This window comes from Rhamphochromis longiceps, linkage group LG19 (genome assembly GCF_057381845.1).
Source record: "Rhamphochromis longiceps isolate RC_006_pf linkage group LG19, R_longiceps_female_GT1.1, whole genome shotgun sequence".
In the NCBI taxonomy this organism is placed as follows: Eukaryota; Metazoa; Chordata; class Actinopteri; order Cichliformes; family Cichlidae; genus Rhamphochromis; species Rhamphochromis longiceps.
The window spans coordinates 24542472-24555910 of record NC_140575.1 but is presented as its reverse complement, the minus strand read 5'-3'; the positions used below and the strand labels follow the sequence as shown (position 1 = coordinate 24555910).

Sequence of the window (13439 nt, the reverse complement as noted above, 5' to 3'; positions counted from 1 at the left end):
AATAATGGACTGCAGCCAGAGTCCGTACAATCAACTTGGAGCTGGATTCCCACTGCAAAAGCGAGCGAGCGCTTTCTCTCCCAAACACTCACATGCACACGTTCAGCCGCACAAAAGCTGTCCACCCCTCTGCAACGGTCGAGCCATTATTGTTTGTCCAGTCCAGCTGCACTTGGAATGACAGCGACCCAGAGCTAGGGGGAGGATTAAAGACTGCGTTCAGTCTAATACACCATTTGCCAGCTGCCAGAGAGGCTTCGCAGCTCTTCCTTTTCCATCCCGCTCTTCTGTTCGTATGTCAGGCAGAAAAAAAACAAAAAAACCCAGCATCTCTTTCCTCATGTCCTACATAAAGACTCTCTCTGATTCCTCATCTGCTCGACACTCTTGCTCTTGTCCGTGCCAGCTTTGATCTCCCTCCAGCCAACTGGCCCTGCTCGTCACTGTCCTGGCAAATTATTTTCTACGCCTGCCTCGATAGGTCAGAGTTGAAGCTCACTGGTGTGTTGATGAGGCAGGGTGGAGGCCTCTCTCCTCTGGAAGCTCAGCCAAGGACACGGAATTATATTTATACAGGCTGTCCTCTTCCTCGCAAACACCCACCTGCCACAGCAGAGGAAGAAGCATATTTGTGTGCATATAAGTGCATCAGGCAGGCTCAGAGTGTCTGCACATTGAATTAGGCTGTAGATCACTGGCGACAGGACTGAGGACCGTCATTAGGTGGGGGAACGGGCATCTTTATGGGGTCACAGTTTTGCAGTTAGTGTAGGCAAAAGGTAAAAAAAAAGAAAAAAAGAAAGAAATCCTTTAGTTACAAATTGGCCTGTGAATGGGAGTGTGGAAACCTGCAGGTCTCGGCTCCCACTCAAGCTGTCAAAAAATCACTGAGTGTAATTGAACATGTGGCTCGTTTTCAAGTTCAGTACCTTGGATGTAATTTCCAGCTAGAAAAAAAAGAAAAAAAACGGGAGATATTTTTCATGCTTGATAATAAAGTGACAGAATGGGAAACATCAGAAATGACACGCAGTGACAACCACAACACAGCCCGGTCTGTAAAAATGAAATATTTTAATTGGTGGCTTGATGATTCATTTTTGCAATCATAAGAAACAATCCCAGAAATATGCATACAGAAGGAGCCAGAGACAGACTGCACACCAACTCAAAAACAAAAACAAACAACACACATCTCTATCACACTCTTTAAAAAAATAAAAAGCATGATGCTAGCGACACCCGGGTTGCTTCATTGTCACAAAGAAAAATGCTGTTAAGACATCAGATATACACAGAGATCAGACACAAAAATCTGAGCATAGCTTCAGAGCATCGGTAACTGGAATCATTTCGGTGAAAGGTTTGAGATTTCCTCTCACACTCTGTTCAGGTACGGGGAGTGTTTTTGAGGACTACTACACTTGAAACTGGGACGCTGAAAATGAAACGCTCTTGAGATACAGAATTGGTGTCTTATTTGTTCCGAAACCACTAATGCGGAGCCAGATATTATTGGTTTCGAGCCAAAACATGGACTAATGTGAGTGTGACTCTGAAAAAGAAGTTGTGGGCAAAACGCCCGGAGCTTAGGGGGGGAAAAAAATAAATAAAAATCTCCGGTTTGAAGAATACAATGACTGAGACGGAAAAATATGAAAAAGGGAGCTCTCTCGTTCTATAACCATTTTTCCTCTCCCTAATGCATTACTTTAAAAGAAGCATATTGACTCTGGATGTGTCCCAGTACATTTTCATCATCCCCCCTCGCCCTTGTTCTTTTCTCCTTCATAAATCATCCCTGATTTAAACAGAGCTGATCAAATAAAGAGATCTGCAGGAGGACAGGAGGATCCGGCCTGTTAAATTTCAGCTAAATTGTTCCCTTTGTTTACAAAAAAAATAAAAATAAAATAACGTTAACAACCAGATGAATCATCTTATGTATTTGGATACCAGGAAAGCAGGTTGTTTGCCTGCATCCTTTGCCTGAGGACACAAACAGCGGACTACATTCAGTTTAGATTCTTCCCGTCCCACTTTTACATTCTCTTTGTTTTCCCGCTTTATTGCTGACAGTGTTTGCTTGCAGGCAGGGTCGATGAGGGATTTTTTCCAACTCCAATCCACTTTTAAACCCAAATTCTTTCAAAATGCTTCCTTCCATGCATGTGAAACAAATACATTTATTGTTTCCAGCCTGTAACTCAAGCCTAAAGCGAAATCCCACTGTAGCACAAAGTCTTGATTAAGTGACAATGAACAGATGTAGCTTTGCACCATATTTTTCAGTGAGCTGGGCGCTATTAATTTGATGACCTTAAAGTATTGATTATATTCCTGAGACGTGTTCAGCTAACCAGATAAGTTCCCAGCAGTTATAGAAAGGAAACAATCATTGGCAGAATACAGAAAATTGCAGATATCTCTCAGCTGCTATGGACTTAATGTCGATTAGCTACAGATGACTGGAAACTGCTGCCATTAGAGCCCCATCTGTGACCACGTCAGAGGTCCTACGCAACCTTGGGCTTTGACCTCAAAATCTAATTTTCTTTTTACCTGTGATCTGGATAGAAGTTGTGTCTCCAGTTCTCTTTGTGGTGACTCAAGCAGCTACTTACTGTAGAAAACAATAAAATGATGACCCTGGGCTAAAGACGCATTTAAATCCGATCTTTCCACAGGCTTCCTGCTCGACCTGTGCCAGTAGCTGGCACGCTGCGTGGAAATAGTTTTTCAGTCTTCCCCATGCAAATATTTAACTTTTCAGTTAAAAAGCTGACCCCTGTGGGAACGTGGAAAAGCCTTTGAAGATACGGCCAGCTGCTGGATAGCACGTTTGGATTCCCTCCTGCAGTTTGCATACATAACGCTACATGACCAAATCACTGAATAACATAGAGGGGAACTAAGGTCACAAAAGGAGAAAAATCCCACTAAGCTTACTTATAACTGATTGACAAAAATGCACATTAGGATTTTAAGTGGTCGTACTGATAGTCTTTATACGTAGCCTCATCATGGGTAACAGACAAAAAAAAACAAGGGTTAAGGACAGGTCGCGGGGGAGGAGGAGAGGGGAGGGGAGTATTATTGGCTTGCATCACTGTGAGGGTCGCACTGCTCTGACATGCTGCCCTCCACAAAAACAAAAAAGGCATTATAATTGGTCATGAAGCCACTCACTCGCAAAACTCATCGCACATCCTCTGTCAGTCAGTCAGGCACACTATTTACAAAGGCATACACATACGCCAATCAAAGGCATACTGTACATACTATTTACACAAACACACGCACTCTTGCAGAATTGCACTCATCCACACAGACTCACGAGTAGTCAGAGAAATTACTGTAGTGTAATGCAGACATAGTATCAGCAATAATTATGGTGACTATGATTCCCAGTACATAGAGGCACTGCTACCTCGCCCTGTCCGTTCTTCAGGGTAAAAAGACAGCTCCCACTAACGAACCGCGGGTCACCGGCGCTGTGGGCGCCCTTTCAGCAGGTAGGGCGGAAGCTTCTTTGAGACTGCTACTTTTACAACGCAGTCAGAAGGTAAAAGAAAGAAATGGGAATAAACGGTGAAACTGAAAATGCCACCCACTGCATTAAGAGCTCACATTGCCATGGTGACCAGAAGTTCCATGGCTCCCATCTCAAGCATTTGTCTGAGTTAAGGCTTCCAAAGCGCTTGCCGCTCACACAGTTCCTGGCAACAACCTGCAGCACACTTGCTCCTCTCCCCTCCCTTTGATTTCCTCGCACCTATGTGAGATTCTGCGCTGTAATTGGCTGTCATTCTCTGCAGGATGGAGACCAAAAAAAAAGAGAAATAATGAACTTATCAAGCGACAAGGGCTGTGGAAACCTTGACTAGAAAAACAAAAAACAAAAATTCCCACCCCTAAGAAGCAAGGCTTCAGTAATGGCTATGGTCCATAGTACATCAATCTAATCCATTTGCTTTGACTTATAAAACAAATAAAAACAAAGACATAAAGGAATTACTTTTCTTTAGGCAGCAATGTTGGTCTCAGTGTTATTACAATTGTGCTTTTTTAAAAAAAAGCATCAACACAGAAGGAAAAATACAAATAAATTCATCCTAAAATGAGAATGTCACTATTTCATGGCCAAAGCATGTTCATGGGTGAGATGACAGATTTTTTTTTATTTCATTTTTTTATTTGTAAAGCGGAAAGCTTTTATTACACAACTTTTCTTTCCATCTTTCTGGGGGAGTCTCTGACGCACCTTTTTCTTTGTTCGGCCCAGCAATCAGCACATTTTCATTGCTCTCCCAGTTCCTTTGAAATTGGAGAATCCAGGAAGTAGACTGGTCCTTTATTTTCTCCTTTCTCCCTCTTTCTTTCTTTCTTTCTTTCTTTCTTTTTTTGCAAGGATTAGCGGGAATTCACAGACTTAAATTCATTTTCTCATGCTCCATATCAGGCCATAGAGACGGAGAGGAATACAGAAGGAGGAGCGGAGGCGGGAGTGCTGGTTGGGTTACTCAGCTGTCAGCGACTTTTAAAAATATCTCTCCTCTGCTCAGTCAGTAATGATGATGGGAGAGACAAAGAAATGCACAGGGGAGGAAAGGTCAAGCAGGCGCTAATAACAACTGGGCAAACCTCAATAATGTGAGCTGATGCAATCGACCAAGCTCAGGTTTCCATAGCAACCCACTCGGATTCTGATTCCCGCAGCCCAACTCTGGTAAAGTCAGTTTTCTTTTTTTTTGTATTTTTTTTTTCCAGTCAGTCGGGTCTTTGAAGCAGGCGCCACTTTCTGTGAGTGTAAGTGTGTGTGAGTGTCAGTGTGTGTGTATGTGTTTGCATTTCACATTACATATGCATGTCTGTTGTTTGTTCTCATTCTTCTGCTACCAGCGGTTGATGATCTGGTTCATGTAGTCCTCAGTGGGGAGCCTGCTTCCCGCCTCCTCCGTTCTACCTCCCTCCTCACCCTCCTCCCGCTCTCCGTCCCCGTCCTCCAGTGTCGACACCAAGCTCTGCTGGCTGCGGGAGGGCCACAGGCTGATGCCCAGGCCCTGGTGGCTCTGTTGCATGTGGTTCTTGATGCGCTGCTGCCGCCTCTCCTGCTGTCTGGTATACTGGTAGCGCTGCTGGAACAGGTCCCTGGCGTAGTCGTACAGCTCCATGTCCAGCTCGTTGAGCTCCTCTATACGCTGGACCTATTAAGAAGAGAGCAGGAGAAATTTAGCTGGGTGGATGAGATGGAGAAAGGGGGGGGGGGGGGGAGAGAACAGGGAAGGCTTTTATTAGCTTTTCTAAAAGTTTCAATAGCTCCAGGTTTCTTCTTAGATTGCACTGATTTCTAATCGGTATTGTTTCCATAAGCTTTTTAAAGTTGACCTCTCACTCTAGTTTGAGGAACCAGAAAGGGTCAGTCATGGCGGACCTTTTTGGAGCACAGTGACCTGACTGCGTCACGCTCTACCTCGTGCTCTGCGTCAAGGACGGCCTGGCCGCTTGCTGACAATGCAAAAAACACAAAGTGTTCCCTTATCTGGAGTGTTGATGTAGGCGGGAGTAAAAAGAAAACTCTCTGTGGAGAGATGAAGGTCAGAACACAGTGATCATACTTGACACGCGGCTCATCTCCCTTTTTTGGTCAACTAAACTCACAGGGGAAGTGAGATGGATCACAAGTAAGGCCGATATGCTTGGAAATGCATGGAGCTGAATGTATTATCACTTTAGCCATGGTATTGGATTGCTCTGGGATTGATGTGGAAGCCTTAATTTCTTCATCAACTTGTGTCCACTCCTAACCCAAACACTGACTCTGGGGACACAGGGATATTTCTTTGATTAATGACCCATCAATACTGCTCAATATTACAAACTCAGGCCCAGAAAGTTCCCAAAACACTCAAGGCACAAGCCCAGAAACTAAATATAGTCTCAGTTTCCTCCATGCGATGCTGGGAAAGTTTCAAAGTTGGAATTGCGAAAATATCCCATTGTGACATTTGATCACATGCTTTATAGCGCGTCTGCAGAGAGAGGGAACTGAAAGAGAATGCATCGCCAGCGTGGAGACAACAGAAACACGTTGTTTGGTTGTGCCATGCAGCTGGCTTTGTAATCTGCTGTGTGCAGATTGAACATGGAGGTGGGGGGTGTGTGTGTTTAATTAAGAGAATCCCTTTGAAATCTGTGATGGAGTGCTGGATATCATTTGCGAGCCATGTGTGGGATAACAGGGGGAAGCGACGTGATGCGTCGATGTTAGAAAATCTGAGGCGTTTGATCAGCGGCGTGGGGGGGGGGACACCAGCAAAAGAAAGCCAGGGAGAAGGCGCACGGCTATCTGAGAACAGGCGTCGAATTATTTAGAAACCAGTTTCAAACAAAAATGACTCACTGAGATCTTGAAGGGATGAGATTAAGAGTGGGCTTTCAGCAGCTTTAGAGGAGAGTCTAAAGTAAACAGTCTCCGCCAAACCTGCTGATATAATTATTTGAATTCCTTTAAAAAAAACTAATTCAGCTTCGCAAAGATTTAAACCAATTTTATAACCTACTTTTTAAACAAAATGCGACACAAAACGCCACATCTGTCGGACTCCAACCTGTCACAATATGACATTTCCTCCTTTCCGTGATAATAACCAGTGGGTCCACCTTTCCACAGCATCTGTCAGAAGCATATTTTATATTCTCTGCTCCAACTGGTTTTGATGTATAAATCACCAGTCTGCTGTATACTGGAGGATTTCTCTTTTCTTTCTTTCTTTCTTTTTTTTAAGATGAGAACTGAGCTTAAAAACTCCCACACAAGTGTGAAGAACATGTTTAAAGCTGCTGTTTTCTCAACAGCAACAGTCATTCCAACTCATTTCACAGCAATATCAGACTGCAGACTTTTCTCTCCGTCTCTTTTTGACATTTCCCCCCCTTTCTTCATTTTTCGTTTGAGCTTATTGTACTTCTTCCTTTTTCTTCCAGTTTCTATTAAAAAAAAGTATCTGCCAAGTAATACAAATTTGAACGCAATGAGAAATAAATCATCTTAAAATAGAAACAGCGTGATTATAGTATAAGCTGCTTTAAAATAATTGCCAGAAAATTCTTATTTTTGAACAAATAAGAAAGAAAGGAATGTAATTTTTATTTAACTTTTGTTTGTTAATTTTTGCTACATCTACTACTTTTGTTACTTTTGTGCAATTTATTTAGGTTTTTCAGGGGAAAAGAGAACTCGTATATCAAAGATGATACATCTGGCATTATAGAGTTACCGGTAAATACAATGTTGCACTTACCGTAGTGTTGTCCAGGTCCACCCCTGCAGCCCGCGTGCTGTTGTACTGCATGAAAGGCCTGATGAAGCGCAACCTGAAGGTTCGTTCAAAGAGGAACTGTGTTTTCCTCTGGTACTCCGTCAAGCCAAAGAAGGCCATGTCTCGCAAGTTCTTCTTGGCAGACTCCAGGAGAAGCTGGGCCCTCTTCTTCTCTGGAACTGTGGACATGTTGTAGCAGCCTACGAGACTCAGGTCCGCCAACATACGAACCTAAAGACGGGAGAAAAGGACGTGAAGGCGGCTGTGCGAGCCCATGGAGTGTCTGTCACTCACTGCATGTGCAACAGAATTTATGTAGGTGGTACAAATATTACTTGGATTTTCACTATTCATCGTCCAGCCTTGATCCTGAAATCTTTGATTTTGCCGGCACATCATATGTTATCTTTAAAATGTTGGTATCAGTAACAAATTTCCCTCTGAAATTCCAGTAGCAGGAGCAGATTAGAGCCAAGAAAATTTTGCTCCAAAGTGAGAGATCACTTCATTACCAAGGGTATACGGGGGGGGCTGTTAAAGTACAGTAAACAAACAGACTGGACATAAATTTGGATTCACTGCATGCACCATAGCCCGCTGGTCTATCAGGATTCCTCAAGTATGCATGTGTGTGTGTGTTTGTGCGCGCGTGTCGCATTTATAAGTCATAGGACCCTGAGTAATAACACCCCGAGGCTCAGATGAGATAAGCTGGCCAACACGTTGAGGTGGGAGACTGAGATAGCATGAGAAAACGAGGTGCGAATTTGAGGTGTTTATGACCAGAAGGCAAACTCCTGACGGTGTACTAGTAAGTGTGTGTGTGTGTGTGTGTGTGTGTGTGTGTGTGTGTGTGTGTGTGTGTGTGTGTGTGTGTGTGTGTGTAAGAGAGAGGGAGAAAGATCTAGTGTATTTTCACTCATGCAGATTTCATCTTACAAGTGTACCAGGCACTTTTTATATGTAAGAAATGAAATAAAGTAGTAGGAGAACTTGTTTAACTTTAATTCAAGCCAAAGTGCATCTTTGCTGGTGTTTTCAACATCTGTACAGTAATTCTCACGGTGATAAAGCAACCTGATAGGAGAGAAGTCAGGCCTGGTGATGTGATGCAAGTTTGATGGACCATTTTTGACCATTTGTGTGAAAACTGTTAAAAAAATCTGTATCTATAATAATATGAATGTCCAATTTCTTTTCAAATATCAGTATTGGCCTTAAAAATCCTATATCGGTCAAGGCCTATTACAGTGCACAGGTTTAACTTATTTTATTGCTTATTTTTAAAAAGTGACAGCACACAGTTAAAAGTATTTGCACAGCATCTAATTTGCATCCATTATCCCTGGACAGGTGGATAAAAACAACCACACTTCAACTGAAACGGCACACAAGACTGTACAAAAGTCCATCAGTATTAAATTATGAACCAAATCAATGGATACAAAGGAATAACTCCTGGTGACACTTTTGTGCTGACTTTAGACAACGTTTGAGGCTGGTTTTATACATTACAAAGCTTTGTGATTCCATTATGTTTATGGTATGGATTTTTGCTTCCTCGCTACTTTTAATAAGAAAGCAAACTGAGCTTTTTTAAACTGTGGTACCCGATCACCAGTCGCTACCACTGCCAGGACAGGCCACACATCTTAGAGGAGACAAAGCAAGACTACAGACAGTTTTAAACATCAGGAATAAATGATAGTAAAATAACAATCTAGCTCTATGAGAATTTGCCAGTACACCTTCTTGTGTGTTATGAGGTAAAATAAAAGGGAAAAACATGGTGTACAGAAACTTTTCCAGTGATTTGAGACATTTGGTGTCTGATGTTCTTAAAGTTATTGAGATTAAAATAAACATTGATGCTTATGATCTCCCCCCCCCCTCTGTACCTGTCTGTTATTGGCCAGGTTGTAGGGACAGTCCATGAACTGTTGCAGGGTGCACCCCGACCAGTCGGACCCCTCGTAGCAGGAGGGCAGCTCCTCGGGCGTTGGGGTTCGTCCATCGCACATGTGCAGGGAGGTTTTCCACGTGGCGCCCCGCTGCACGTGCCTCCACTCGCTGAGGTAGCGAGACACGGGGTCCCTCAGCAGAGTGATGTAGTAGAACTTTCTATTTGGGGACAAGGATGGAGCAAAAGGGAGGAGAAAAAAAAAGCAGAGGTTACCTCAGTTGTACAGAACATTTGGTGTATGCACAGTTAAAGTTTTAAGTGAATTTTATTCGCCTCTTTACACGCATCAAGTATGCCAACAAGAACGCTAAATCAACACGCAGTTCTTTAGCCGACCATATGGTGGCACTGTGTGCAATGGTTTCCCGAAGCAGTTCATTGTGCATGCTCCTAACTCAGGGCTTCACACTGAGCTTGTCATATTTAGTACCACATTATTTGCATTTACTAGATGCAGCTCCGTGTTGCACAAAAGAAATCTGGGTGGAAGACTGGAAGCCAAACTGCAAATGAGCACGGGAGGAGGAGGAAGTGAGCGAGAGAGTTGATTTGTAAGGGATCGGGTCAGTGTTGGGGCCATGCTGTGCAGGAAAGGAATCTGCTGGCACAAGCACATCTCATGTGTGCAGCACACATCTCCACGCTGCAAACATCCTTCTGTCTCGGGCTCCGACGCACGCGCGCGGCAAACATCCTTTCCCCTTCCTTCGCGCTTGCACCAAGTCTCTCTGAGAGATGACTCATCCCACATCTTGGATTTGGATGGAACCATTTCTGTGGTGTTTGTCTGTGCGTGTTTGTGTGTGATGTAATGGTGCATAGCACAGTTCAACATCTCTCTAGAGGGGACACTCCCACCAGAGTGGAGACCTTTCTAGGCCTTCACACTCCAGCTAATTACTGCAGTCTAATCAATCAACACATCCTCATTAACCAAAACGCACACATATAACCCACGTGTGTATGCTTATGTGTGACTATGTGCCTGCAGCGTGGCTCAGAGTGGCGGTATGGATTTGTCTGGGCAGCAGACGCACGTCAACTGTCAAAAACACACACACGCAGAGGCACACACGCTGCCCTTTTCCCCTGGGCCTGCATCACATCAGAGGAATGTTTGCAGAGGGAATTTTGTGTGCTGACAGAACTCTACGAAATCGCCTGGTTCACACACAAGCCGCCTCTCATATACACACAGAGTCTCTGCTTTCATCGCTAAATCTTGGGCTTCACACTACAAAGCTCGCCTGGCGAGAGAAGCGGGACTGCTGGGTGGACACAAAGCCCCAAGTGTCACACAAACAGTAGCAGTGTCTGGCTATTAAAAAGTGGCAACATCCCTTAAAATCCAGCAGCACTAGCAGCTGCAGCAGGAGGAGGGAGATCCTGGACAACAAAACAAATAAACCCAAAATCTAGCCACAGCTGAGAGATAGAGCATCATTATAAAGACAAAAAAAACTAAATCCAGCAGTTATGAGGCGATCCCGGACAGCTAAAGAAAAAAAAAAAATCATCTGGGAGACCCTGCACGACAAAACAGCCACACCCCGATTGTAGCTGCAGCACAGAGACATCTCTGCAAATGAAACAAATCAAGTAGCGGCAAGGGGGGGATCATGAACAATGAAACGACTAAACCCTCAATCCAGTGGCAGCTGGGAGATCCCAGGCAACGAACCAAACAGACCTTCAATCTCGGAGACAGCGGGGAGGTGGAAATCACAGCCACAGAAACAAGAATCTAAACTCTAAATCCCATCACCCTAAACCTAAAATCTCCCCCACCCCACCCCACCCCATCGCACCCATCTAATCAAAAACAGAGGAGAGGCACAGTCAAACTGGAGCCTGCAGGACACCTGAGTACATTATAGAGATTCCTGCGATGACATTATCAAGATTCCTAACACTCCCCAGAGTGAACTGTGTGTGTGTGTGTGTCTCAGTAAGAATATGCCTATTAAATCAGTGATGACATTTTCCCCCTCTTGGCTTCCATTCCACTGAAAAAACACGGTACTGTTTGGCCCTCGATACAGGATACGGGAAGGGAGAACGAGGGAAAGGGTGAAAAACAGAGCGGGAGGGAAAAAGAAAAAAGGGGAAGCTAGAGCGAGGGAGAGAGTTAGGAGGGGGCGGAAGAGAATTTCAATTAGTTTTCTAATACTGTGAAAGCAGTGAGGGCCCCAAGCCCAAGTGATTTATCAAAGTTATGGCTCCCGCTATAATGAAGGCTCAGGCATATTACCAGGCAAAATAAATAAATAACACGCACACACACACACACATGAGGCAACACGCATAGGAACCCACACACACACACACACACACACACACACACACACACACACACACACACACACACACACAAAGCCAAATAAATGATCTTAAACGGCATGCCGGCCTGTCGTGTCTGCTGGGTCAGGCAGACTGCGAAACCAGTGCCGCGGAGACTTTCTCGCCTTAAAGCCTAATGATGTCTGGCCGTGTACTCAGATCCCAAGGTAATGATGGTTCAACCCACACACACACACCTAGCCTCACGTATTTTTACTCACTCACCAGCAAGGCCACTCCCTTTTCCATGTTTTTTTCCCTTGGCTCTGAGGGAGCGGAACATTACAACAGGTATTCTGGTTTTTTCTCCCCCACCACAGGTGACATGGCTCGTAGCTGAAGCTTATGTGCACTTGTCAAATCAGCTTCAAAGGTAATATGAACTGCTCAATCTCTCACCGGCGAGATTAAAGATCGTCATACTCCAGCTGAGCACGGCTGTGGATTCGTAGTCATGACACTGCAGCTTGAAAGGTCCCCTCCTGCAGACTACATTTAAATGCATTGCATTGTTTTCCTTCCATAAGATTCGCCGGTTTGCCTTTGCGTTATCTGCAAAAGCAGTCAAAATTACATTTATGAAACACGTCGACTAATCGGCGAACACTTATAGATTTATCCCGTCAGACTGGTGGTGTGTGGAGCACTGATAAAAAAAAAAGACAAAAAAAGACGACTGCTTGATGGGGAGAGGTGTGAGGAAGCCACTGCGGGGCTTTGTCTAGTACCTCTTTTACTTCATCCCTTTTTACTTTGTCCTGATCAGTAAAACTGAATTCAAAATTGAGGCTATAAGCTCATTATGAAGCTCACTAGCTGACTGACTGACAAAAACAAAGATAGGACGAAGAACAAAGCAAGCCCATCATGCAATGATTCCAGTAGTTTTCCATTTCGAGAAATTTCCCCCTCCTTTCCTCCTTGTCTCTTGTGTGCATCTGTATTTTTCCACATTTTTATATTTTATTCACATTTCCAACTTTGCCAAAACTACGACGATGTCAGGAAACACTGAATGCTTGTGATTCCTTGCAGGTTTTGGTGGACAACTTGGAGGACAACTGAATAAACACAAAACGTGCTAGACTCATCCCTCTATAACAACGCAGTCCAGACTCTCTACAGTGCAAGTAAGTGTGACAACAAGTGAGGCTGCTGAGTGTTATCAAGAGGAAACACACAGAACTTGGGCTGGCTACGGTCCCTCAGAGCCCGGAAAAAAACATAACCCTGTTTCCTGAGGACCTCAAATCATCACTTCTACAACTTCTACCTCCTTTTTTTTTTAAGCCTCTATTTCCTTCTGTTTAAATCTTCCCTTCCCTCTGGGTCGTCTACTTTAGCCCATCCAATCTAGGAAATTATTTTTTTCCTTTTGGAGTAACACCCTGAAAGTGCGACACCCAAATCTTTCTCTACCACTTTACTGTTAGTTAGTAAAACATTAGAAAGCAAGACTGCCATTAATTAGGGTGAGGAGGTCTGCAGGTTGTCCTCCAATTAAAATCTCTTTTTTAAGAAATACCAGAGGTTCGCTTCAGTACACAAGAGATGCAAACAGTTTTTTAATGCCTTAAGAACATGAAAGGGTTAAGACAACTTGTTTAAATATAAATCTGAGGGTGTTTACATGCGTAAATCATGCTCATCCGGCCCTATAAACACAGTGACGCCAACAGCACCCTATGATGTCGCAGCCATGATTTATTAATAGTCTGGAACCAGATCCACTCAAGAATGAACTTTTTCCACCTCTAAAAATGGAATTGGAAGCAAAACCACCGCAAGGAGAGTCCAAACTGACCATTACGCTT

General features: G+C 43.9%; 1 protein-coding gene across 1 annotated transcript in view; it reads right to left on the bottom strand.

Moving 5' to 3' along the window:
* Positions 1–1055: 1055 nt before the first annotated feature.
* Positions 1056–13439, bottom strand: part of hs6st1a (heparan sulfate 6-O-sulfotransferase 1a) — a 58945-nt gene continuing 46561 nt past the window's right edge. Inside the window, exons 2-4 of the mRNA XM_085392257.1 lie at positions 9221–9443; positions 7305–7553; positions 1056–5207 (exon numbers count right to left, since the gene is read on the bottom strand). Coding sequence (XP_085248383.1) covers positions 4896–5207; positions 7305–7553; positions 9221–9443 — 784 coding nt within the window. The 3' untranslated portion in view covers positions 1056–4895. The remainder of the gene's footprint in view (positions 5208–7304; positions 7554–9220; positions 9444–13439) is intronic.